At 40.2% G+C, this 27,980-nt stretch overlaps 1 protein-coding gene across 3 annotated transcripts in view; it reads left to right on the forward strand.

Moving 5' to 3' along the window:
* The window catches only part of EPAS1 (endothelial PAS domain protein 1), a 129,394-nt gene that overhangs the window by 54,809 nt on the left and 46,605 nt on the right, over positions 1 to 27,980 (forward strand). The window contains exon 1 of one of the 3 annotated variants that reach the window (XM_080588240.1): positions 18,955 to 19,043. The exons of the other annotated variants lie outside the window; for them this stretch is intronic. Within the exon in view, the coding sequence (XP_080444366.1) occupies positions 19,036 to 19,043 (8 nt within the window). The 5' untranslated portion in view covers positions 18,955 to 19,035. Of the gene's footprint in view, positions 1 to 18,954; positions 19,044 to 27,980 lie in introns of those variants that run through there. 3 annotated transcript variants of the gene reach the window in all.

Genomic DNA, 27,980 nt, shown 5'->3' on the forward strand with positions numbered 1-27,980 from the left:
GTATCCATTATGCTTCTCTGTCCAGTGCATTACATGACACAGCAAATATTCAATATTCTATTCTATAGAAACTCATCAAATGTTTTGCCAGGCAAGAGCGAAGTTGCTTTAGTTGAATTTCTATGTCTGATCTTCAGTCAAAGAGGTGCCCTGGTCTTGACCCTTCCTCTGTGCATGAATATGTGGAATCAGCAGTTTTCTTTGATTAGGGAAATGTTTAGGGTGTTGCCTCCAAAAAGATTGTCTGAAAAATTCAGAAACTTTACAAATGCTTTATGTTAGCCTGTGGGTGTGCAATTAATACTGGCTTATTGCAGATTTATGAATGTTATGTGCAGAAGTTATGAATAAGTTATCTGAGCAGAAGCAAAAAATATATATTTTTTTATTTCTGCTTCCAAGTGGGACAAACACAGGATAATAGAGGCCCTTAGCATTTTTTCTTTCGTTCTTAATACAAAGTTACAAATATTTCTTCATCCTGCTGTGTTTGCATTAGATAGCGATCTGCTTTCAAGCAAAGAAACATTTACAACATATATTTTAATCTCAAGTATTTAACATGTATCTGTAGAACTAAACAGACTTTTTCATAAATATCTCAACAATTTATTGATGTTTCCAACAAGATACAGGAGAAGGGAACACATCTCTAAATAAATGTCTTGTCCATGCTTCTTCTTGAGGCCCATCCCTCAATCTCACCAGTGACCCACATGAGTTAAAAACCTGGCCAGAATGCACACGGGCTGTAAAGTAGAGTCATCAAGGAGAGAACAACCCGGCTGTGGCTGTTTATGGGATATATGGCTAGGATATTTGTGTTTGTTTGTTTTCTTGCTGTATCGTTAGTAAGCCTAAGAGTTAGTGCCCCACCAAGATCTTATGATAACTCACAGCGACTACTAGGTCTTCTCAACTATTTTTTCCAGCTAGGTGTAGCAGAGATTAGGTCACCTACCATTTGCTCTGTGAAGGCAGTGCTTATTTTACAGTTGCATATGCGGTAAAACAAAGGTGAAGTTAGGAGTGATGGTTCCCCACAAGCATCTGCTTCAGCACATCAGATCTGTAAGATAAAGGACACATTTGTGAAATAGGTGATGGGAAGAGGATACTGTTTCTTAGGAATCAGAGCTGGTGTAAATACTGCCTTAAGTTTCTTTGAACTCAAAAAATAATTTGTTGCCCCTTTTGCACCGGTGTAACCGCTAGCGCTTCCCTGCTTAGAGGGGGCTACCCTGTTGGCCAGCACACCCCATGAGACCTTCCTGACCTGCCACTTGTGTGTGCCCACAACCTATCTAACATCCTGGATGTCTTGCTGGTCTTGGTATGGGGGCTGTCTCTGGAAGCCAGAGCCATGGCATCACGGCGGTCGGCACACAGGGTGATGGTGCTGGAGTGGCTGTCACATGTCTGGCTGCTGTCCCGTATCCATCTCAGGGTTTAGGACGAACCCCATCTCATTCCCGTTGTCTCACTGCTACTGAGCTACTCTAGTGGGCTGCCCTACTGCTGCTGCTTCCAGAGAAAAGCAACCAGTGGTGTGTGCCAAAGTATCTATTCTCTGTTGGCTACCTCAGGACTTTGATTTTTTTTTTTCTTTTCAAAAATTTCTATGTCCCTGTTGCTTTCTTTCCCTTTTTTGCAGCCCCAACAGGACAGAAGTTTCAAGCAGTGCAGCATCCCTTTACATTTGGATATGAGTCACTGTGTATGTTCAAATATTTTTACAAAATTTTTCTAATAACGTTTTGGAACTAGAGTCTGAGCAGGCTCACCCTCTTTTTTTTTCTTTTTCTTTTTTTTTTTTTTTTCATGTTTCAGGAAATTGTGTTATCTAACAAGGGGCTAAAATTAGTAGGAGTATGGAGAGGTGTTTTTTCTTTTATAAAACTGAGCAACTCTGCTAATGGATGAATCATGTGGGTGTAACGTAAGGCACTTGATAGCAAGCAGTCTGGAGATATATGTGCAGTAAGATTACTAGGATCATTCAGAAACTATTTCAAATGGCTGAAACATGAACTTAATCTATTGTAAATATTTGTTACTCATATTCTAATATATCAAAATACATTTGGTTAGAGTTAGGCAAATGAAGGCAACATACAAGCTACAAAGTTTTTAACAGTGGGTTACTAACCATTGGAAGAGCTATACACGTACTTGGTAGAAGTGGGTGCTTTTTCAAATGATTATTTTCTGTAAAAATAAATATTTTCTTGGAAAATAATTTTCCAAGGAGGAAATGAGAGCTCATAATAGATTAAAATGAAGGGATGAGATTGAGAAATTCTCAAAAAAAAATGGAGAGTGCTTAAATGTTTTTTAAGTTTTACTGTGTTTTAATAAGCTTTCTGAATTCCTGTGTTGCACTTTATTGCTCATCTAGAACTAGACAATTTAAATTTAGCTTGAATGAGGCTTTAGATAATGTTTAATCTCTTTACAGTAACAGATTTCTTTTTGGTATTTGACTTAATTTCTATGGTTTTTCAGATGTTCATTTTTTTACTGAAAGCCATGATACACATGCATAAATCTGCTTTGGTGGCTTGACCTGAGTCAAGCTCCAGTGTTCCTTTGGCGTAGACTCTTTTTAAGTTTGTCCAATAAACCAAAATACTAAATATTCCTTTTGCACTTCTTTGTCACTTGAGGCCTTGAACTAAAAACAGTCACAGTCTTTTTAAAATGGCAATTGCTCAAACAATTACTGGGTCTGATGAAAACATTTAGTTGTCTTTGGATTGGCTTAGGCAGGAAGAGTGACTCGTTGATGACAAAGGTCTTCTCTAGCTTTGGTTATGGGAACAGATTTTTAAAAATGTTAATGTAGTGGAAAACATAGCAGAAAGGTACACCCTCAGCCCACATCAGCAACTTGTGATATTACGAATGAGAAAGTCAAAATGCGGAAGAGATGAAAAAAGCGTGTTGCCAAATTTCTAACTTGGTTGTTCTCAAAGGACTGATAATTTTAGAGTCACGTTCTTGAAAACCTGCCTGCGTATGGTGAGAGATAGAAATGTTTGTCTTTCCCACAAAAGCTGTTGCTTTAAGTAACAAATACAATAATATCTTGAAATACACAGATCCTAGGTGACATCCACCTTTGGCCTAGTACATACATTTTCTTTAGGTAGTCAGGTTCTGAGTCCCTTAATATGTGCTATTTTATGTACAGAAGGTGGCTTGCTGAATTACTGCATTTTAAGAAGCCAATGCAATGACCTGATTTAGTTGAGTGATATCTAAAAAATGTGCCCTATTGCCCTTCTTTTCTTGAAAGGGAAAGTTTTTGCTAATTTAGAGTGTCAGAGTCCTTATTAACTTCGTAAAATCACAGTACTGGAAAAAATCCTTTAGGAGCTGAAAATTTTGCTCCAAGTCATCTCATAATGTTCAAAAGTAACTGTTTAGTGTTTTTCCTTTAAAATATATAAGATAAATAATGGTTAGAAAATAAACTGAAGGAAGGATGAAGTATTGTGTTTTTGAAGGACCTTTTTTAAAGGTGGTGGAAGTATACTTAAAGAACATTCCTTGTATTTTGTTTCGGCCCTTAACATATCTAAAGTCTTTAATGCCATAAAATGGTCCTTAAACTCTTGGTATCGCTGTTGCCTTCGCACTTGCATTTGTATGATAAACTACAAAGCAGCCCAATTCAGTCATTGTTTTCAGAACATTGTAGAGGCAGTTGTTGGTCCTTTAGCTCTGTCCATTCACCATTGTATTGCCCTCTCTGTGAGTAAATTCTTGGTGTTACTGGCTACTTGTTGTCACAATACTTCAAAGGTCTTTGTGACATTAACAAACACTAAGGGGAAAAAAAAAAACCTCTGGATTTTTACATTTTTAAATGGGAAATGTTGCTATGAGTGTACCAGACTTTAACTGTCATGGACTTTGTATCCAAGACTTGTTGCAAATACCAGAACATCTTCTGATACTACGCATTGTTGTTCTTGGTTAGATTTTCATATCCCGTTATGACAAAATAAGGCACTTTTCAGGTGATGTCAATGACAGTATTATCAGACTTAGGTAATTATGGAAAGTATTGACTTTGAAGCTGGTATGAACTTTGCTGGGAACAAACGTGGAATACCAGAAGCTTACAAAGAAGTACGAAAAGAAATTCTCACATTAGGTGTCTTTATCGTGCTGTGATTTTTTAAGCGGTATTTCTCTGGAATACAAGTTCATTGACCAACAAGAGCTATATTCCGCTCCAGGATTTTAACAGAGGACTAGTATGGTGCCCCTTGTGCATTTGATAACCTGACAAAGGAGACTGGATATTGGTGGAATTCTTGTAGACGTTTTGCCAAGTGATTATTATGACAAGGCTGCATTTGCCCTCTTCCCCAGAGGGGGTGAGCCTTTAGGAATGGCCTCTGCACGTAGCTTTCACCAGGAAGGAGAGCTTTCTTTGAAGGACCAGTCAAGCTTTGCTCACTGCTTGATCTAGCTGACCCTGACTTTTCACATCCCTCCTTAAAGGGAACCTTTGTTGCAAAGGAAATCTCAAACTGTAGGTTTGGGGGTTTACTTCTAGTGTATCCCCATGGTAACCTGTCTGATCCATGTCCCGTTGTCATTTTAAGCTGACTCTTGTACTTTATGGAATGCGGAGAGTTGGAATTGGCCAACTTTTGCCTGTGAGATGGGTGACCTTCACTTACAGAGGAGTGCCTCTGCCTTCCTACCCTATCTGGTCAAGAAGACAATGTCTGGTCTTAACAAAGCAGCATCACTTACATTTTCAAGGAAACGTGTAGACACCTGGAGGGATTTGACCCCTTTTATTGTTTTCAGCAGGTTACTGCTACACTTGTACAAGTGTGATTTGGAGGAATATTTATTGGACTGATGATTGGACTGATTTATTGGTCTTTCTGGTGGTTTGGTTCAGCTGAGGGTGGGCTGTTTATGTGCCAAAGCTATAAGGTTATCAGTCACATTTAATAACTTCAGTTCTTGTTTTTGTGTCGTCGTCCCCCGTCCCCGCCCCCCTCCCGATTTGAAGGATGTGTTACTGCCATTACTAATCAGAGGGACATTTTTATGAGAACATCCTTTCCACACTCAAATTGTCTTAACACTGCTACTGGCTTTTACATAACAGTGAAGCTGTATTTGCCTTCCAAGTGATTCACAAGAGGGACTATGCTATTCGCTTAGGCATGTGCTGACCTGAAAGCAGAATAGAAGCAAGTGCAGGTAACTTGAGGGAAACTTAATGCTGGTGTTTCGAAATGCCCATTATTTCCAGCTTAAGGAAAAACAAACCCCCCAACCCTACTTTTGTTTGTTAACCACACGGCTGGCCCGGACAAAGCCTCTCTGGAACGGGGGACCAGGGCCAAAGCACAGCACAATGCGTGGCTAAGCTGAATAAAACCATTTTCTGGACTCCATCTCTTGAGCTGGTTTGCCACGCTTTGCAGATCTGGCTGTTAAAATGGCATCTGGCTATTAAAATGGTATCTGGCTGCTGAACAGCCACTCCAGCGAGCAGCTCACATCTCTGCAGCTTCTTCTGCCTTCACCTTTCCTCCACCATGCTCACAGAAGGCCCTGCCGGCTGGCCAGGCTCCCTGTCTCGCAGGGGCCTGGGGCAGCTCTTGGATTGGTAACATAGCTCGTCTGGGGCAGCTGATCTCCGTCATTAATCCTCGCTCCCTAGTCTGGAAAACTGGGATGGTAATATATCCTTCCTTCCCCCCTTTGTGCGTCTTATTTATTTAGACTGTAAACTTGAAATGGGGACTTTCTACTTCCATGCCTCACACAATGTCATAGCAGTGTTGGCAAGAAGCTCGTCTGATAAACCTCACTCGAAAATGCTCAAGCAGGAGGTTGTCAAATGCAAGGGGCTAGGTTATCTCATGCTCCCGTGGCTATTTGCTTTCTTTACTGCACCACTCCATTTTATCCCTCAATATGTTGGTTACACCCACATGCTGACGTGTGGCCTAAGCCCTCATTTGCGTCACCTTTGAAGTGGGCCCTCTTGTCATATGAGATCAATGTGCAGTTTGGGAGATGGAGTGAGGTGGGGGACAGGGAGTTGTACCGCCCTGAACGTGTCTGGGAGGTGATAAACCCCCTTATTCCTTCAGATTTCCTCAAGACATGGACAGGCAAGCAACCCAAAGGTGTGACAAAAACGAAAAGGAGGATCTGTCTGTCGCACCAATCTAGAGCTCTCTGCACACGGGGAGCTTGACTGTGTTTCAAGTGGCAATTGTTTTGTCTCCATTTCTCTGAACTGAGAGCTGCAATGGAGGAGAACACTGCCAAATTACAAGGCTAACCTGGAGTGGTTTTAGAAAGGTGAGCATGCACAAGCTCCTTTCCTGGGTCCACGGGTCCTCCATCAGGATAAAGGTTCTGCTGCCTGTGCTTGGCAGGCAGACCTGGAGAGGGAGCAGGCATGTTCTTCAGGCTGAAGAGAGTGAGAAAAGCATAACATTTTATACAGGCTTTTATTGGCAGCTTTGCATACTGTATAAGCAGGCCCTGAAGAAGATAAAGCAAGAAGCCGCGTTATCTGTACAGCACCACTCCTGTCCTTTAGCCTGCCAAATCTTAGAACAACCTCCACCCCCCAAAGCTAAACTCCACTGTAAACACAGTGTGACACAATTGCAGCTTCTCGAAAATGAAGTAATGAACGACAGTGAACAGTATTTTTACTTTTTTTTTTTTTTTAAAGGGTGACAGCAGATAGTGCCTATTCTAACAGTATTGACTTTTCAATACTTTTCAAACCTGGGACGTAAAATGAGCAGAATGCTGCAGGGAGCAAAGTCAGCATTGCAGGTCGCAGTAAAGGTTTCAGGTTTAATGATGCCTGATGTGGAGCAGAAGTCCAGCTAGACAAAGCTGAAAGAGGAAAGGTGTCTGGAGTCTGATGTGTTAAAAGCTTTAAAAGCAAATCATGCCAACATGAAGTCAATGTAACGTGCTCCTGTGGAGGGAGTCAGTGTAATGGATATAGTGCAAGCATGAAATAATTTCATGTTGTATTGCATTTTGAGTAAGTTACAGTCATGGAGAGAACCTACTGAGTCATTTGTGTGCTGGGATGTGTGCTGCTGTTTGTTGGGTTTCTTAGTTTGCATTTGTGCCTAATTTAGCAGATTGAGTGCTCTGGCTTTTGTACCAAAATAACTCCCGCTCCAAAATCTTTGAAGTCTGATAATATATGTAGACCTTCTTGCAAAATAGCGTTCAGTCCTTGTCTGAAGTCTCTGCGAATTGCTTTGTGAAAATACATTTGAAGAAAATAAGATAAGCTGGGTAATGTGTGAACCTTTATCCCTCTTAAAAGGAAACTTCATGATCAAATGAAGAAATTGAAAATCAAATGGAAATTTGGATTCTACCTCAATTAAGCAGATAATATGGTCAAACACTGAAAAAGTTATAAGAAAAGCAGGCTAACAATCTATTCTTATGTACTTATTTGTGTGGGAAGTAGCTTCTGATTTACCAAGTTATAGAAGAAAATATTTAGTGGGTAAGTCTATTTTAATACACTGTTCTAAAAGTATTTAGTTTGCTCACATACCAGGCATCGTTATAGGACTTACAGGAAAGCTCTGTAGTATGAAATTACGGTACCAAAGGAATATAAAGAGAAGGCCTGAAGCTAGAGATATCACAGAATCATAGAATATTCCAAGTTGAAAGGGACCCACAAAGCCCACTGAGTCCAGCTCCTGGCTCCACACAGGACTACCCCAAAATCAACCCATGTGTCTGAGAGTGTTGTCCAAACACTCTAGCAGGATTGGTGTTGTGACCCACTGCCCTGGGGAACCTGTTCCAGTGTCTAACCACCCTCTCAGAGAATAACCTTTCACTAATATCCAGCCTTAACCTCCCATGTCACAGCTTCGTGCTGTTCCCTCGGGTTCTATAGTATTAGCTATACTAGCTGGTGAGAGTCAAAACATCTCTCACTCCACCCAAAGACAGTAAATGCTTTATTGCTTGTGGGGGTAGGTATATTTTAGTTTGTTGTAACTGAATATGAATTGGATATGTGAAGTTCAGGGAATCATTTTGGGTCGTTGTGAATTGCCTTTAAACTAATGCAGTCATCAAAATAAATTTCAGTATAAGATGTAGTTTAATAGTAATCAGGCAGCGATTAGAAGAACTGTCCTCTTTCAGCTTGTTCTCCTAAACAAGCCTAGTGGCAGCAACTCCAGCCAGCCCCATGCTTGCAGCTCACGGCTACAGATACCAGAGTCCAGCAAGAGTTTGTGGAGCACTGAGAAGCAAGGTTTTGCTCGTGCAGTAGTTTGCAGAACAACTCATTGCCTTTGTAGAATGATTTACTAATTTAACTCCCATGGCATTTCAAAACTCGTTATGAAATATTTGCCTTTATATATGGTTGAAATGGAGGCATATAAAATGTTTTTCCTTACTCTTGGTATTTCAGGGTAATTCAGAATGCTTAAACCTTAACAGTTCTAGACAAAAGTGAGAAATGATTAACATAAACACTTGATACTACAAGATATTTTACGCTGGCCGGATTAAAACCTTCAGTGTGAGTTTGACTCAAAACCTGAGTAGAGCTGTTGGAGTTCTTTGTTCTGGAAAGGAATCGCTGTCTTCAACTGGAGAAACAAACTTCTGAACCAGCAATAGCTTTGGATCCAGCTGTAGAAAGGTCAGTTTTGGTTGGAGAGGTCCAATTGTGTATGCATTTGGTATTTATTGTCAGATTCATGATTAATTTTGGTCATTGTTATACTAGCGTAACAATGAAGGCATTGTCACCAGTAACATTTTCACTTTCCTGTGTTGCTGCAGTGGTCATTTAATTATTTTTGCAAAAGTGCTAGGTTATGGGAACCTTTTCATGAGTGAACCATGGGGAAGACGGGAATCTCTTATTAAAAGTGTGTTTGTTGTTCCCGTAAGTGATGGTAATAAGGGAAACTTCAAATCATTTCATTGCTGTTGGCAGTCCATATCAACTGAAGATCTATTATACTTCTCAGAATCTTTTCCCCCTATCAAGGCAGTAGGACTGTTTGGTTTTTGTTTGTATTGTGTGTTTGCTGGAAGGAGAGCCCTATTGTTTTTTAGGAGGTTGATTACAAACATAAAATAGATTCTCTTGAGAATGCTTTGTCTACACTCATCACAATTGGTAATTGTTTTGTGTTGTGTAATACTTTACATGCTGCACTTCTTATTTGGGGGCATGTGTGTGAATCTCAAAATGGATTTCCACCTCAAACCATTGATGTTTTTAAGGTGGGTCCTTGAACGAAGCATGAAACTTCTCCATGCTCAAGTGTTTGTAGATGATGCCAGACGGAGGCCACCTTTTTCAGCCATTTGGAGACAAACTTTGCTGCACTTGAATTGATGTCTTCTTCAAGTAAGACCTGGATAAAATAGTTCTTGAAAATGAAAAAAGAAACAAACAAAAAACCCACCACCAACTTTATGCATGAAAGCAGATTAAAATAGCGCCATTGAGCGAGAGGTGGGTGTCATTTTATTTGCGCCAACTCCACTTGCAGCAGTCATTCTGAAATGCCAAGGGAAGAGGAATCCAGGACCTTCACACATCCTATTCGCAGAGTATCTTGAGGTGGAGATGGGCAAAACGCATGGAAAAAATGAGGCTTCTGCCACACGTTTTCTTTGTAGGTCACTTATTGTAGTTGAAATTATAGGGAGCGTAAGAACAAGCGGTCTATTAGCAAAGCCATGAAAACAAACCATTTGCCACTTCTAACAAATGTCGGACAAAAATATGCTCCAAATTTTAAAAATAAATGAAGACTTGGCGAAAAATAAGACCTGGGTTTATCTGCATCTCATCAGGTACATGGCGTCCTGGACCGCAGCCCACTGGCAAAAACATGGGGAGTGTTATCCTTTGCAGCACTGGGAATGTTCTCTGCTGAATTTGGCGCCAACGACCGAGCTTTGCTTGTTAGCTGGAGTTCACACAGACTCCTTGCCAGGCCTGCCCAGAATACTGTCTCCTCTGACTTCCTGTGGTCTTGCATAATATTTCCTTGCTCCTTGTATAACTGCGACTTGATCTGGTCACTGCCCCGTCAGACGGCTGACTTTTAAAAGGCCAGCCCTGCAAACGTGCGGGTGAGTAGCCTCGGCTGCGGGAGCCATCCCAGCGGTGACGCTGGCGGAAACGTCCTTCCACGGGGAGCCGGGAGCACGGCGTGGGCGTGCAGCCATGCGGCCACGGCTGGGAGCAGTGAGGCTGCGTGCCTCGACCTCGTGACGAGACAAGTGCCGGACAAAACGTCGGGCTGAGTACACCTTTGAAACATGTGCCGCTGTTACTCTGATTTCTGTGACAGATAGAGACGTCGATTAACAAAGGGGAGACAATGCCGCAGGCAGCGTTATCAATGAACGAGCACGTTTCCAGAGCAGTATGCAATTCTCATTATGGCTAGTCGTCACTCAGTTAGGAGTCCTCACATGTGCCTTGCAAATGTGCTCCAGGTATCTTGAGTACTAATTTTGAGACAAAGATAGCAAAACTAAGGTATTGAAGAAAAAAGTCTTCGAATTCTGCTGATTTGCAACGCTTCTGCACAAGTTGTTTCTGCAGTTGTCTGTGTTAATAAAGTAATGCAAAATTAATGTGTATTTCAAAGTTTACTGCTTTTTAGCCTGGATTATTTTTATATATGTTTTAGAAGTGATTTTTATAGCAGTTTAAACTGCGTTTATACCAATAATTTTTTTTAATACTTGTTTTCACGTGTATTTACACATACAGCACTGCATGTAATTACAGAGCTTTGTCCGGAACTCATTTTCAAAAAGACAGCTGTCTGACATGACACCTTCAACAGTCCCCTTTCTAAATGCAGCTTTCAAGCTGTTAATCCTGTTCTTTGGCAACCCCATTCCTGGCGTAAGTTTGAAAAGCTGAAGAGTAAAGATTACAAAATAGTTGTTTCAGTACACTTGTAAATTTCCTCAATAGACTTTCCTGATTTGTGCATTACAGTTCTCAGATCTCATATGGTCTTTCAGTTAAATGTTATCTGCTGTGAAGAAACAGAAGAATCATTTTAGGGAAAACATTTGAAGTGGCTTAGTCATCCCAGCTATGTGAGACTTTGTTTAAATCAGCTCATACTGTCATCTCTTCCACAAATCCAGGTTATCCAGTTGCCATAGTAACTTTGACATGCAAAAGTTCATGCTGCCTACACATGACTTCTTGCAACACTGTTTATTAATCTGATTAATTTAATGGAAAATATTCGTTATCAGTTAATGTGTATTATGAGGTCGCTTTTCTGGTCAGTTAAGAGCGGTTTATTACTTTGTATTCTTAGGATCCGAATTTTAACGACTTTATGATAGTCTAGCTGATAGGGCAGTTGGAGAACTCTCCAAGTAACATAATGTCAATACTACTGACAACTAGCAGACCATTTTAAAGTATTGTGAATACCACCATTTCTGGGAGGATTGTCTAAATATACCACATTTTTGGAAGATGGCTGCCTAATAAACCAGGTTCATCTGAGGTTTTTTTGTTTTGTTTTGTTTTTTTTCAGGTGATGGGGAAGCCACTATGTGCCAGTACAAAGCTAGCTTCTCACTGATGGTTTTGGGGTCCTGGATAAGCCATTCAAATAGAAATCACGTTGTACAAGTAGACCAATGCTGGATTGGCTCTAAGATTACGGAAGAAGTGTAAGAATTAGAAAAGATATTGGGCTGATCATAGCGTAGCCAACTGTAGAACACATGCCACAGCCAATAAAGATTTCCCCTCTAAATGGAAGTAGTTAGAGATGAATTTTAGTACACAGCAGCCTGTCTTTCAAAAAATATTTGTGCCTACTGTGCAAAACATCTGAACAGTTTTAAAAGATTTCAGAAAAAATGGCTTATCAAGTCACAGGGCCACAGAATAAAGAGTTTCAGAAGCTCTCCTTCAAAACAGATCAGTGCAACCACAGTAAAGAATTACAAGCCTCAATTTTTACATGAGCTTTAGATCTGAACGGCAGTGCTAGAGCACCATAAATGCTCTCTTGAGTTAAAATGTGGCTGAATGTCTGAGAGGCCCACAGTCACACAGTGATGCTCTCCCTCCTTTTATTTTCTTTTCTTTGCCTTTCTTTTTCTTTGATGATTTAGAAAGGTGCAAGTGATCACTGCACAGCGTTTAAGGGTTTACTCCTCAGCTGCATCCGCAGACAAATGCCCACTGCATTCAGCGGGGTTTCATCTGAATAAACAGCTCAGGGTTGTGCACTTGTACACATGTCTAAATATGGATCTCGGTCAAGTAAACAAGCAAGTAGCCCTGCACAGTAATCTACTTTCGGAGCGGGGGAACACCCTGTGTCACTTGCATGGCTGAGTACATGTCTATATGTCGAGCTCAGAGCAGGCTGGGGTTGAGGACGGTGATCGCGAGTCCACACGCGTCTCGCCACAGGAGGGGAGCGATAGCTATCTTTGGGGGGTAGCAGCCTCCGTCACTCGCCTTTTGGTGCGGGGAGATACTGCTCGCCTTTGAAGGATGTATCAGGGCAGATACGCGCTTTCAAAATGCCTGTGCTCACAGATAAAGGGAGAAGGGAGCAGCTTGCTTAACGCTGGATGTTTTCAGTCCTGAATGTCTGTCGGTTTGTGAAGCCAAAGATCTCGCTCCTTGCTCCTCAGGCTTAACTTCTGCAGGAGCAGGACTAACCTTCTTATCTAAGGAAGAGGCTGTGTTCAGACTAACTGGAAACATTAGAAATGAGGTTGTGCTTGTGGTGTCAAAGACTATTAGAGCATTTTTTGTGAACTGCATTCTGCAGCTGACAAAGTAGGCGACATTTGTAAACCTCTTCGTATGTATCATGCAGAGAAATACTTGTGACTTTGTTTAGATACTCCTCGTGTGTATTGCAGTGGAGAGAGAGTTGATGATAAATATGTATATATATGTATATTTTATATATATATTTTTAAATATTCATATTATAATTTTAAATTTCTTTATGAAACTTGCCTGTAGGCTGTAGTCCATCCCCAAAGAAAGCCAAACTTGTGATGCCACTGCAGAGTACGCCATGTCTCATGCAGTGTTATAACTTGTATGCTGTAATTAGTGATCTGTGCACATGAAGGAATGCTGTAGGTGTGTAACGACAATTTTCTTGTATGCCATAAAATCCAGTCTCCTTAAGACCTCAGGAGTTTTGGAACAACTTCTCCTACTTTCTGAAGGAGTAACGCAGAGTACTTAGCCCCATAGAGGACAGGTCTTAATAGCAACAATTAGTACATTTGTGTGTCTAAGTATGCTTGAAAAGCTTAAATGGATGTGGTTTGAAAAAGTGAAGTGAAGGAACTGTAAAATTAACAGTGAAAACCAGTGCATGCTATGGTGAGGAAGTCTAGTCTTAGCTATACTACAAAAAATAGAGATCTGAAAAGCTCTCTGGTTGTCAGATCTGCCAAATCAAGCAGAAGTGAATAGTAAACATTACTGTTGCTTGTGGTGCATTGGTTTTTGTTTGTGTTTTTAAAAGCATTAAGGAATCATGCAGGAGGTCTGGAATCAAGTTATGAAAATGCACCTTTTGAAATGTCAGCAAAAAAGTCCCAGAAAAACAATGACATCTTACAAATTTTGTACACTTAAGTTTCTCTAAACAGCAAAAATAAGGAAATTTCTGTTTCCTTTAATAAGGAAATTTCTGTTTCCTTTAATGAGGGACATTGTTGAAACAAAGGCAAAGAAAAGCGTAGTGCTCTGCACTGTGAGTGTTGCAGAGGACAAGAGGTACGCTTTCCTTTTCCTGATCCTAGTGCTCATTGGGGCTTGGCCTTTCTGCAGAGCCCTCTTCCCCAGCATGGGTCTCTCCTGATGCGGCTGCTGTACGGTGCATGGTGCATGGCAGGGCTGGCAGGACAGTAGCATGAGCAGTTTCAGCTGTGAGTGCCAGGCTGGCCTACCACTGCGTGTAATTTGAAAGGTTTTTGCTGAGGATTAGCTATATGCTAGTCATCAAAAGCATCTGTAGCCACTAGAGGTTTGACTGAACCAAACATCTTGGGGACAGTATTCCATCCCCACAATGGACAGGTGGAGGTTTTGGGGAAGCACTACTCTGCTTTCTGTGCCAGTTTTTGGGTGTCCACTGATTGAAACGGTCAGATGGGAGGATGCTGGGCTAGATCTACCCCTCACCTGCCCCCCCAGGGCTATTCCTCTGCATTCCTCTACAGATGAGGATACCCCAGGAGGGCAGAAAGGATTGAAGAAGCAGGGATACAAATCACCTAAACAGGCAAACGAGCTTTACTTTCACTCTATCTAAATTCTCTGCAAAAATCTCTCCTGCTGATTTCAGCGGCCGTATACGTTTTTTAAGCAGACATTCTCATCACTGTGTGTCTGTTATTAATATGTGTGTAATCAACTTTCAATCTGATGATTAATAAGGGCTGTTATGAAGTAAGTATGTTTGTTGCTTCTGCTTTGCTTTGTTTTGCAGGAAAATAAACATTTGCTACTAGCAACCATAATTATTCCTTAGCAGTTATTGCTCCTTTTCTCCAAATGGTATGTTGTTTTCTTTTTCCTCAGCAAAGCGCATTTTACATACCCTTAGCACAACTTTAGCCTTGGTCTAACGCTGGGGGATTACTTAGATAAGATACTAGCCATGGCTAGCATAATCTCCTGATAAACTGGAGCATCATTAGGGTGCAGAGTTATAGCCTTGGAAGGCAGAGAAATAGCATTTGAAACTCTTCTTTAAGGTTTGAATAAGAGTCATGAGCAAACAGATTTTTGCAAGGATTATGGGGATCCTGTTGTTAACTTTTGCAATAATCATTAAACTCTTCTTGTTGCTTAAAAGTTGGTGCTCTCAGTTGTTTGTTACTGTTAAATGAATGAAGTGAATTACTTGGTAATAAATTACAGCATATGGAAATAGTAGCATAGTCTGTTTCAAGCAGAATTTGAATACTGGAAACAGGTAAAATGAAAGGTGAAGGTTAATGACTTAATAACAAGGTCCCTGGGACTGTGCCTTATATATGGAAGGCAGTAATTTGCATTTGCTTCCTGTAGGATGACTTCAATGAGGAACAGAGGGCATTTAGCATGTGCAAATGCAGAGTCTATTTTATGCATCTGTTGTACCTGGAAAGTGTAAAACCTGTGATGGAGACTTGTAAGATGTTGCACAGACAGGCTTGAGAGCGCTGCTGTAGGCAGGGAGCGGTGAGGAGAGGAAATGGTAATGAGCACTGCAGAAAGCTTGGGGGGCATCAGGGTAGCTAATGTGGGGTTCTGTTTGAGAGAGGGATGTTTATATGCTAGATAGAATTGCATATGCAGCAAATAGCCTGAAATATATTTTGTGGTTACCACTACTTATATACAAAGCAAAACCATAATTACAATGCTGTTCTTGTTTTTGGAACATCATCATGTGCCAAACAAGTTCTGGATATTTGTAGGGCACAATAATGTCAAAGATCGACTGAGTGTGAAGAGGATTGGTTTACAGGTACCTGCCATATTCACAAAAACAACAAAAGCTAAATTCTCATTCACATCGTGTTGTGAAGATGTTAACCTTCAAGTGTTTGTCTACGGCTTCTGCAGCACCTGCTCACGCAGCCCGCGTGTCCCAGCAAAAGCAGCGGGCGGTGGATGGCTGGAGAAGGAGCAGCTGGAGCAGTCCTTTGACTCTTACCCGGTGATGGTTTGGGCTGTGTCATATGTGCAACAGCATCGTTAAGGTCCCTTTGTTCTTCTCCAGTGCTGTACGAACAGCTTGGGGCAGAAAATTCTCCTTAAACTGAGTTTGTTGATGATGACAACGTCTTTTGAAACACTGCAGTTTTTCTTTCCTGCTGTGATCATTCTGGTAGCTTCTTTTGGAACAATCCCCAGTGTATATTGGCTCTTACATTTCTTGAAGTGTTTTAGAAAGTTCAAGGAAAAAAAAAATGGCTTTATTGGTTGATTGGAAAGAGTTTTAGAATGAGCAGTCCTAACTGCAGTTGGAATGACAATTTCCTAGACAGTTTAGCGTACTTATTCAACAGCCCTCCCCGTCCTACCAATGTCCGTACTTGCTGTTGGTTTTAAGATAAATGATAGATCTGGAATAGCATGCAGGTCAGAAGCCTGGCATAAGAGCCAAAGATTTCATCTTTGGCAGTGTCCAAGCTCCCCCAGACCACATGTCTCCAGGATTTCTCCAGGTTAGCCATAGGGTATGATCCTACTCCTTCGGTCCAGCTTGGAGAGCTCATTGTCACAAATTATTCATTGGACTTCTAATGAAAACAAAAAAATCTGAGCACTCCCAAGTATCTTTGTAATGCTTAATAATTGATCACTAATGGTTTTAATACATTAGAAAGAAATGCACTGCTTATGATGAAACTTGTCTTACCGTCATCCTCTCATAGTGTGTTTTAAAGAGCATAAGAAGCACTAACTTTTTACAAGGATGAGTAACAAAGCAAAATGAAAATGTGGAGGATCTCGTGCCTTTGACTGCCTTTATTTATGCCCTGTTCAATACTAATGGGACTGTATGGGATGTAAATGGCCACAGCACTTGGGCTGTTATATGTAAACTAAATATGGGGAATTCTTAGTGTTTGTTATGCACAGTGAACCTCTGGGAAAGCTTCAACCTTTGACCTCTGTAGTGGGTTATGACAGGGAAGAATCGTAAGAGCTGGATTTAGACCCATCTGTGGAAAGCTGGTTAAAAATATTCAACTAACATGTTCTTCCTCCTCCCCCTGCTCAGTAAAGGTCCTCTTAAAACACATGCTCTGTGACTTCATTTTTATCATTGCTTTGGGAGCCCTGTACCCAAGCCTGCTTGTAAGGAAATGATTAAATTATATTCATGTTTGCGCTTTGAAACTGCCTTGGTGGAAGTCCAAGAAGTTTTCTTTTTTTTTTTTTTTACTCTTCCAAATTTCCATGCTCTTTAATATTAATCTATTTTCATCAGGGTGCCTTGCCCCAGCAGTAAAATTTGTTTGTAATTGGTCATGTAATGATTGCTGACGGGACGTAAAAAATAAACTAAATTTATCTCAGACTAAAAAATGTATTCTAGGAAAAATAAAGTTTTTATTAGAAAATGAAATGGAGTTTGACAAGTATCAGTGAGTAATTTGTCACACAACTGAATAGTCATTAAAGAAATTATGGTAGCAGAATTCTAAATTTGCTTTTACAATATAAAATATTATTTTCTTTGAAATACTTTGTCACTAGCTTTTAATTTTGCATTATATGTTAATAAGTGTTTACGTTTGGATTGTGGTGGCAATTTCAAAGTGAACAAACCGTAATGACATCTATTGCCTTTGAGAATCTTTTTACATGGTTTGTATGTCACAAGTTAAAACTATCCCAAATATCTAGAATTAAGAACTTATTATTATTCTTTTCTTGAAATATTAGCCTAGGTGGTCTTCAACAAAAGTCAAAACATCTGGCTGCAAGTTCACAGACTTGAGAAATTCTGTTTTGCTAATGAGGCTTTTTTGTCAGGTTAAGGTGAAAGGATATTTCATGGAAGAAAATAATTGACTTTATTGCTTAGGAGAATGGCTATTACTAATGAAATATTAGTTGCATTTTTAGAGGTGTTGATAATATTTTGTTGGTTTTCTTGCAAAACTGTTTGCAATCAAAGCCATTATACTATCACTTAAATGGAAAGGCCAACGTTTGCCCAGAACAGCTGTGAACTTACATTAGCTTCTATAAATAAGTTTATTATTTTAGATGAAAGTTATAAAGCAATCTGTCTACCTCTGTTGTGGTAAATAGAATAGCTTAAAACATGCCTAAAAAAAAAGAGGATAAAGAACAGCATTGGAACAACATAACATCCTTCAAGGGTTCTGTATGCATATATAATAATTTAATCAAACACAACTCTGTGGTTTTGTGGTCTTGAGAAAACTGGAAGGAAGGAAAGTGCTATTTCACTGTTCAGCTGTCTGAGATGCAGTAATGTCCTTGTTTAAGACATTGATTCTCCCTGTTTTCATTTAGATGTATTTGGAAGCAGAACAGAGAAAAATGTGAGAATGTGCTATGCCATTTTCTCTAAAATACGAAAGGTTCTATTCACTGTGTGGAGAAAATAAAATCATTAGCATGCACTCTGTTCTCCTTTAGAAACATGTATTTGTTAGGTACAGAAGTTTCATTACCATGCATGCTGAAAACATGGTCTAAGAGCTTTAATTTACCTTCATCTGTCAATGTTAATGGACAGAGCAAGTGCTGGAGCTGCTGTAAAACAAATCTGTTTTCCTTTTGTCTGCTGTGCTAGATAATGAAATAAAAGCTAAATTATCACTGATAAAAGTAATTTGCAGAAAAGCAATGATAAAAATATAACAACAGAGCTTGCCATTAGCAGTTTAAATGGATAATGTTTGCTAGTGCTTCTAACCTACTTTTGTCCTCTGTTTTTTGTTGTCTTCTCCTCCTTCCCATGCTGGCAAGGGCCTTTAAAATTATGGGTATACTAAATCCCAGCAAGGGCATCTTTGGGGGGGGGGGTGTAACTATTAAATATAATAATACTGTGTGTGTGCATATATATATATATATATATACACCAGCAAGGGCATCTTGGGGGGGGGGGGGATGTAACTATTAAATATAATAATACTGTGTGTGTGCATATATATATATATATATATATAGTGCATATATATATATATATATATACACAAACATATAATCTTTTTCTTTACAACAATATTGCCAAGTCCAAACATGTTTATAGTGCTTTGAAGTGCTGTATCAGTATAATTTTATCCACCCTAACTTTAGGAATGTATCTGCTAATGATGAATACTGAAAAAGTGGTTTATCTCATTGCAGCGCTGGTATCTCTTGTAAACTTATCCTGAATTATGTGAGGCTGTGAATTATGAACTAAGGTTGTGAACGCCTTAGGTATTAGAGCCATGTGTAGGTAAGGCTCATACTTCCCTTTTCTGTCTGTCTGATGTTTTTTGTTGTTGTTGTTTTTAAATTTTTTGACTCTAAGATAGAAATAAGTTTGAAGCCATGTCCCAGTCACTCACATAACTCAGAAATGGGAAGGGAGGTGCACAGACTGCTGAGCCTGGTGGTTTTGTGTGTATTTTGTGATTCCAATGTGTGAGTTTAAAGAAACATAAATATTCACGTATTCTTAAATCTTATAATTTACTTTTAAACCAGCCTTATCTCAGTTGAAGTTGAGTCATTTTTTTAAATGGTTGGAATTCAAACTACTTTTATGACGGAAAGCCAGTGTCCAGGGTAAAATATTAGCCACGGAATTTTTAGAAGAGGATCGATTTCTTGAGGACATGCTGATTGTTACATTTGTAGTCTGTCAAAGTATTTATTTAAAGACATTCAGTTATGCATGGCTACATAGGGAACAACTGCTAAACTCTAATTGCAGTACCTAAAAGTATTCTGTGTTTGCGGCCTGGATACTGCTGTACAGTGCTTGCCAGTTTGAAAATGTCAAGGACAGTTACACTGTCACATTCCTGAATGGCTTGCCTCTGACCATCCTTCAAAAAACCTGCCCTTTCTCCAGTGCTCCTTCTGCAGCTACTGCTGCCAATTGCTATTTTGCTCTATCGCTGCACTGCCTGCAGTCCTCGGGCAGCCAGGGGCCTTGCTCAGCTGGGGCCTTGCTGGGCCAGGCAGTCTGTGAAAGCATAGGAACTCACTTTACCTGCCCCAAAAAATAAGACAAGGGCACCTTGGAAGTTAGGGAAACTCTTACCATCTGTGTGTCTGTGCAGGGTATCGGCTGCAGCACACAGTTCTGCTGCTGCTGGTCAGACAACTTCTCATAGGTGCAGGCTTGTATGAGGTACAAAGCTACTATTCTAATGTTTTCCTGTGCAAGAATGTCCGGATTTCCATGAGTAACGTAGGAGAAAATATCACACGTAAGAACTTCTTTATGAAGTACTTTTATCTGACAAATATGGGTCTGTGTTATTCTAAACTGCTTTACTATTTATTGTGGCTGAATACTACTGTTATAATGTTATACTTCTTCCAGCTTTGCTTCTATATTATGCCTGTTTTGTGTTTTTCTTGTATTCCCTCTGCAGCTTCAAAGTGTTTAGGAAAAAAAAAAAAAGTGTTCTGTTAAAATATGTTAATATGTCAGTATAGATCATTAGGTTCTTATTTTGTAATACAGTTCAGATAGATGAACGCCAGCTGTATTTCACGTAGTGGCCTTCAGAGATGCTTTTGTGGCATAATAATTAGATATCAATGTAATAGAATAATCACAATACCAGAATGGAAGAAAACCTAAATCTTACTTTACTGATATGAAACAAAATTATGAAGATTTTGTTCAACCTGAAACCATGATGGCATAGGTCTGCTTGCCAGTAGCAGTTCTTCTGTTCCGAATAGCTGGCTGTTAACAGGCAGGCAGGACGTGAGGCACAAGCTGATGTTTTTCGCAGTGTGTTAAACACAACTTCAGTGAAGTAAAACTTTGAGTAACATCAAAGCTATATCACCATAGCTGGATAGCAAAGCAGTCTAACACATGGGCACTATGTTCAAGCGCTGGCTAACAAACACATCAGAGAACAAAATGGAGCAGCAAAATTGATGTTCATTTAGAAACAAAGGCCTGAAGGTGAACGAACTCCAGTGCACAAGCAGAAACAGGACTAGCTCCACTGTTGGTCTTATCTACATACGTATTTGTCGTCTTGTAGTTATGAATGGTTGTTGGACAAAGCTATTTCACTGCAGAAAATAGTCCCCTATTCCCTCATGACATAGGAAAACAGGGGAGAATAGACCACAAAAGCACTGAAAACAGCAGCATTGAAACGGAGAGCTTTAGGAAAATGGTCTCTTTGCTGAAAAGTCAGTGTAAAATGCATGGGGAGATGCACACTATTGCAGAACTGAGTCCTGAGACTGGCTGGTCTCAGCCTAAACTCTTGCATGTCCCATTCCTCTTTGGGAGGAGGTTGCAAAGTGCTCAGCACCTCCAGGCCTGCTGAGTTGTGTTACAGTTATGCTAGAAAATTTGCTATTTTAAGGGAATTTAGGTGAGCAGCCAGACCAGAGGGTAAAGCATGCAAGACCAGAGCTGTTTGGACTGACAGAAGTTTGTTCAGGCCAGAGGTAGGAAAAACAGTGTCAAAGGCTTTCCAGTAAATGAAATTGTCGCTGCTGGAAGGGAGAGTTGTCCTTAGGAGAGCATGTAGCTTTCTGAGCAGGGCAGAGTGGTCTCGAAGGTGCAAGTGTTAGCATGAGGCTTACTGAGCAGTCTTGGGAGATTTGTATGGGTGAGGAAAGAGCAACTTGGTGGGCAGCAGCATAGGGAGGAGGGAAATACTTGTGTGAATAAAAAATAGATCCTGATTTAAAGTTGTGTCTGCATGGCTGTAGTCTTATATGTTTATGTGAAGGTACTACTGAATAGAGGGTGTATTTTTATCATTTTTAAAAGTTTTTATCCAGTAACTTTTCTTCTTGTGGGGATGAGATGTGGCTCCTTCTTTAGACCATTTCTGATTTACCAAGTCTTGATACATCAGGCTGATGAAGCTACTGGGCTGACTGGACCCTTTTGATCTTAGAAGTGCTAACAGAATTTATCTTTGTCCTTCTGACTGTTCTCAAAACCTGGTTAATTAAGGTGATCACTGCTTGCATAACTGGGACTTAACAGAGTCCAGATGTTCCTGTATTTCAGCCACACTTGCACCTTTCACGCTGTGTGAAGCAAGACACTTAGGGTGAAAAGTTCTTCCACTTCTCTCTCTATCTAATTCTAGGTCTGCACTTAAAAATATTTTCCATGCCCTTGAAGTCTTTCTGCACCCATGGGATTTTTTTTGGTTGTCTCCTTTCCCCTTCCTCTCCCTAAGTCTGCTGACGGCACTCCCAAATCTTTCTCCCATTTTCTGAATTGTGTTATCTACTTCCGCCAGAGATGGTTTGATAAAAATCTGGTTTCCAGTTCTCTCCATGCTTCAGGCCTCTTTATGGTAGAAAACATTTAATGAAACTCTGTTAGTGACCCTTCATGCTTTACTTAGAGAGGTATTGATTTCAAATACTCCTCAATACTTTTATATATTAATATAAATATATAGTGAATTTGTCAGTGATTTTTTTTTATATAAGCTTTTTTTCCCCTATAATAATATATTTTTGAGTCACTGAAAATACTGTACCATAAGTTAGCTAAACATTCATTCTTTCTTGGACTATAAAATAGCATGAAATTTTCATTGCTTTTTGTAATGGACTTGTAGAAATAGTTATTTTTTCCATGCAGACCTCTTGTGTTGTTTGAAGTTCCCCCCAGTTTGTTGTTTCTATCTACTTTATTTTCTAAATGTTTATGCTTCTCTCTTGGCAGCCAAGTAACAGAATCAATGCAGAAACTTGGATGGTCCTGGCCATGCCGAACAGTGACTGTCTTCTTCTAGCAGCTGCTCTGATATAAGGAGCGTGACATGTCAGAGGCAAAGCTGAAAGCAAAGTATTTTGTGTTTATTGGCATTGGCACAAGACAAGAAAACAGAAAACAAAACCTATTTTGAAGAGGTGTGTTCTAGCCTCTTACCGATGGATAACTCCACTCCCCGTTAATGTAGTGAGGTGAGACTAGGTCCCAGGGACAGGTGTGATCCCCCGCAGGGGCACTTGCGGAGGGGAAACTTTGCCTTTGCAGCACTGCAGGCTAGTTCTTCGTCCTGGACTCTGCTGGGTCCCTGCTGTGTCCTCTTCCCTCGTAACACCGCAAATACCATCGCTTGGATGGAATTTATGATTATATTTTTTTTATTATTTATTTTTTTGCTGATCCCTACCATGTTTAGGTTCCTTGTTTGTTTTGGGGATAAGCGTGAATACTGGAAGTGTGCTCTGGATTGGAGTCCGATGGGGCAGGCTTGCAACATCCTGAACCACATGTCGAGGGTGATTTTCCCAGTTGTTTTGTTGCTGTTTTGTTTTTAATGCTAAAATGGGGTGGTGCAGTGCTTAATATTTCAAGATGATGATTTAAGTAGCAGTAGATCCCAAAATACATGAGAAAGACATGTTTGGAGGCTGGCTGTGCAGAGTTGTCCTGAGTCAACCCTAAACCAGAGAGTATGCTCCTTGGCAATTCAGTTCTTCCCATGCAAGCACAGGGGAGATGTCATAAGGCAGCAGCAGGCTTACTGGCACTACCTCTATCTACCCATAGATTTTTACAGTCACAAGTTGTCTGTAGAAATGTTCATGACACGCAAAGTTGTGTGATGGTGAGTACTAGTGAACGGTGTAATTCCAAAAGCACCTAAATAAAAATTTGCTGTGGTGGGTACATATGTAATGCAGGAGGAGCATTCACCAGGGTAGGTGCAAATGCTATTTTCTGGGAGTTGTGGGCTGTTTATTTTTTTTTCTCGCCTCAAACCCTGCAGCTTATCTTGCTTGTTTCCCTGTCTTTCCTCTCCCTTCTGGCCAGACTCCAGTTTGTAATTCTGCATTCTTTACTGCCTGAAGTTTTCTCATTTTGAATGTTTGTTTTGAATTTGCACAGTGTTTTTGCACAGAACATATCAGTGATGCAAGACCTGCTAGTTAGAAGATTTTTTTGAGAATATAAAACAGAGGCTGAAAGTCAAGTGGTATCGGGCTGGCACGCCTATATGCCCTAAATAACTTCAGACCTATAAAAATAGTCAGTGAGAATTAATTCTTATGCAGGAAAAATAAAATCTGTGCAAATATTTTGACAGTGAAGGTGACTGACCAGTAGAACAACATACTAAATGTTAGAGTGGGTTGGTTCTCCAGCCCTGAAAGTTGCTTAAATTGACTGGGTTGTTCTTTTAAAGAAATGCTCAGGTTCAAATTGTATTAATTCAAGTGAATCCTGTAACCTCTGATGTACAGGTTAAGCAAGTTGTTGGCATTCATCCTCTCTGGACTGGTGAGGTTTGGCACTGTCATTCGTCCTTCTCCCAGAGCTGTTAGTAAGCCAGAGCTTTGGGGAAACATGTCTTCATGCAGGATTTTAATAAAACACGCTATAGTCATAATGAATAAAATCCCTGCATCTGCACAGGTGTGGGCCTGCACCCTACCTCCACTCTGATTTGAAGCTTTATTGAAAATACAGTAGATAAGTGGACTTTTCCTGTTTCTTGTCACACTGTGGATAAACTGTAGTCACTGTGCTTTCCAACACAGACAGCTTTTTCCAACTTTTGTAAGATAAGGCTAAACAACCTCTTCTCAGCTATGATAAACATTTATTGGTAGATAATAAAGCTTTATTTAGTACTGTTCATAAAAATCACCTATTTGATCCTTAGGTGGTGATCTGAGATATTGGACCCTCTAAGGTGAAGAAGTTGTCATTGAAATGCTCAACCAATGTGGGTTTATGCTGTTAATGACTTGTTCTTCTACAGTCCTTGGAGATTTATTCCAAATGTTTTCAAGTTTTCTTTGAGAGACTAGTGGGAAGGTCAGCAGAAATTGGAGGCAGTCCATTACATGTATGAAGGAATGATAATAAGAACTAGAGGAATTTTTGATGTTGGTGGTTGTTGTGTACAATGGTGACTAACATGAAAAAAAAATGGGAGTAAAACAATGTACATAATCTGTGTTTTTCTATGGTTTGTTATTTCATAAATGCACTATTTACAAAAAACTATACTAAATCATCTTGCAGTCGCATACAATGGTGTGGCATGCCTTGCTCTTTAAAACTAATTATTGATGTTGTTTACCATACGCATTGCATTGTAAAGATTTCTTAATCTTAAATGCATTTCACACTGGTTGTTCCAGTAGAAGATTTAAATATTTATTCATGTTCTGTACTGTATATGAAAGCACTTTATCTTTTTTTTCTGTCTGTGAAGGGATAAAAATCCTTTTATAACTGCTCTTGGCCATGGCAGCATGTTTTGTACAAACATAGTTAACTACACTGGCATACAAATGCAACTCGAGAGGATACACTAATACGAGCTACGTTGCCTTTCTGGATTCAGCTTGTACCCACACAGGTACATCCTGCTCACTCTGTGCCTGCCTCATCATTCTTTTGCACTAGCATTTTCAGTAGGCTTGTTGTACAATTGTTTCTCAGCATACCTCATCTTTGGCCTGTGTACCATCCCAGTTGTGTTTTCTAATGACAAAACCATTGGGTTTGGCAGTGAGTGCAGCTTCTCTCCCTGCCCCCCCCATTTTTTTTTCCTTTCTGCTTCTCCTGAGAAAGCAGTCATTCTTGGAACAGCCATTCAGTTTAGTTGATAAAGTTATTTAATTTAGAAAAGAACAAGAAGAAAAAAAGTTGCGTTTTCCAAGAACTGCTCTAAGCAGAGACAAGGTATGTTTCCAAAATGGTGCTGGTAATTATTGAGACTGTCGGCTCAAAAAGGCCGAGGGCACCTTCACCCTCGTCTTGGGAATTACCATCTGTTTTCTGTAATCCTTGTGAGCCCTCATGCATGTACCGATACAGTTGTATGCATTTCAGCATGTGTATCTTGGGCTGTCTTGTCAGAAACCTGGCTGCCTTACAGTTAGAATCAGAATAATGAAATATCGAGGTACCACGCCCTGACAGATGCGAACTGGAGCGTCACTGCTAAGCCCATGGAGTCATGCTGATTTACATGAGCAGAGAGGGTGGTTATTCTTCCTGTGCTTGTTTCATTGCCCTGCTGATGCTGACTTAGGCACAACTGAAAGGCGAAGTTCTGGTGTATGTCCAATCTGGATGATTGTAGTGTGCCTTTTGTTAAGAGAATGCAAGGGGCTTTAATAGTAAGATGATTACTGTTAATTATAATAAATTAAACAAAAAAGTAGACTATTTTCTGGAAAAAAATGAGTTTTATCAACCTCATACCGTTGTCATAACTATAATTTATTACTGTTCTTAGACTCCCCCCTCCTGTCCTTCTGGGGTGACGGGATGGTGATGAAGATGAGAATTAGGCCCGGTATATGAGCACGTGCCCTGTTTGCTTAAATTTGGGAAATAAAAGCTTCAGCAGGGATAATGGCAAAATATTTATTTATTTATTAGTTCTGAAGTTAAAGAAATAAAAATTTAAAAAAAAATGGAGAAATCTGGCATTGTGAATATGCCTATGCACTCTGAATGCTCCCCAGCTTTGTGGCCTCCATTCATTCATTATCATCTTTTACACTTGTCTAGAGCAGCTACCCTTTGGTTCTAGATACACAGAAGTTTAAAGAGTTAGTAGTTAGGAGTGGGAAAAGAAACCCAGATAAAGCAAGAAATGCTGAAAGAGAACAGCTACATCCGGTTATTCACGGTTTGTAATACAACTGCAGACTGCCCTTATTACTATCAGTTCCCTTTGAAAGTCTTTGTGTAGCGAGCAATTAATTATTCAGGGCTACGCATCAGAAGAGCTGGCGGCCATTTCCTGACAGAACCAAGCCTTAATTTTTAAAATACTTGAAATTCTGCAGTTGAGCATGGAGAGGCCACAAGTGTTTCCTCCTCAAGTACCGGAGTTTCGACAGTCGCCCTCACTTCTGCCGTATCCTGCAAGGCAGGTAGCCATGAGAGCACTCACCATGGCACTGCCAGCGGCCGAAGGAAAGGCTTTGCTAAGAAATGACGAGGGTTTTGTTCAGATAAATAGCTTCTCTGTGACTGGTGCTACTTTCTTTAGATGACACATACGTTGGTTAAGCTCACCTCTGGTGCAGCCACGCAGGGAGAGGGTGATAGCGCCAGGGAGCGAGTCTGGCTGCCCTGGCAGTAGGAGCACAGCGTTGCAGCGCGTGTTAGCCCAAAGCACTTGACCTGAGGCTGGAGCAGAGGGACGTCGTGTCTGCACACTGGGAACAGAGCAGCAGAAAATGCTGGCGTGATCACCAGTTGATTCTTCCCAGTATAACACTGCAGTTGTCTTAATGAGCCAGACAGGAGGTGATTACAGGGGAGCTGTGAAGAGGTGTGTGCGCAGGGGGCACTGATCCCCCTGAAGTACATGGCTCCAGTTTGTGATTTAGCTGTAAATCTAGAAGAATTGCCTAACCCTGCTGAAATGACTACTGCTTTTTTGGCCAGATAGGTGAAACAATCTCAACCTTTGGTAGGTGACTCATTTTCCTGTGTAGAAAGAGGAGACCAAAATCAAGCCACTAATCTTTTATCTTATCAGTTTAAACTAGTGACAGACCTAAATACCAATGGGAGATCGAAATCACACCATGTGAAGTTGTCGCTATTTCAGTTTACCTGATGGCTTACTTAAGAAGAGACAGACAATTAAAGAGCCACTGTGTAAAGTAACAGCCCCCTGGAAAGAAAGCAGGGACTAAGAATGAGGTTTGTCCCAGGATGTTTGTACAGACAAAACTTGCACCCCAAAGGGCAAAAAAATGCAGCCTGGCTCTGAGGATTTGCACTGGATAGTTGTTTCAGGAAGTCGAGGAAACTGCGTTACATGGAATAATCAAAATTTAGAAACATCGGTATTGTTGTTCTGAAGAATTATTATTCCCTCTTTGCCAAAGAAGTGGCTGTTTAATCTTTCTGGGTCTCTGGACATCCGTCTTATTGTGGATGTCTGCAATGACCAAGAGAGGGAGATGGAGAAACCATTAAATTGCATTGTAACTGATCACATATTAAAATGATATAGGTCCAAAAGGGAAAAAGAGAGTCAACATCATTCCATAAAGATTTTTATTGCAAGAGCTGTTTTCTTAACTTTATTAACAGAGGCGTTTAAAGGATTTGACACTTAGGGAAGGACAAGACACAGCTTATTAACAGGCAAAGTAATGTTGATGATTGCTTTGAATGTGGTTGTCAGAGCACCGTGGAGGGCATCATCACAGAGCAGCCCAA

This window comes from Anser brachyrhynchus, assembly GCF_964034855.1.
Source record: "Anser brachyrhynchus genome assembly, chromosome: 3".
NCBI classification, from domain to species: domain Eukaryota; kingdom Metazoa; phylum Chordata; class Aves; order Anseriformes; family Anatidae; genus Anser; species Anser brachyrhynchus.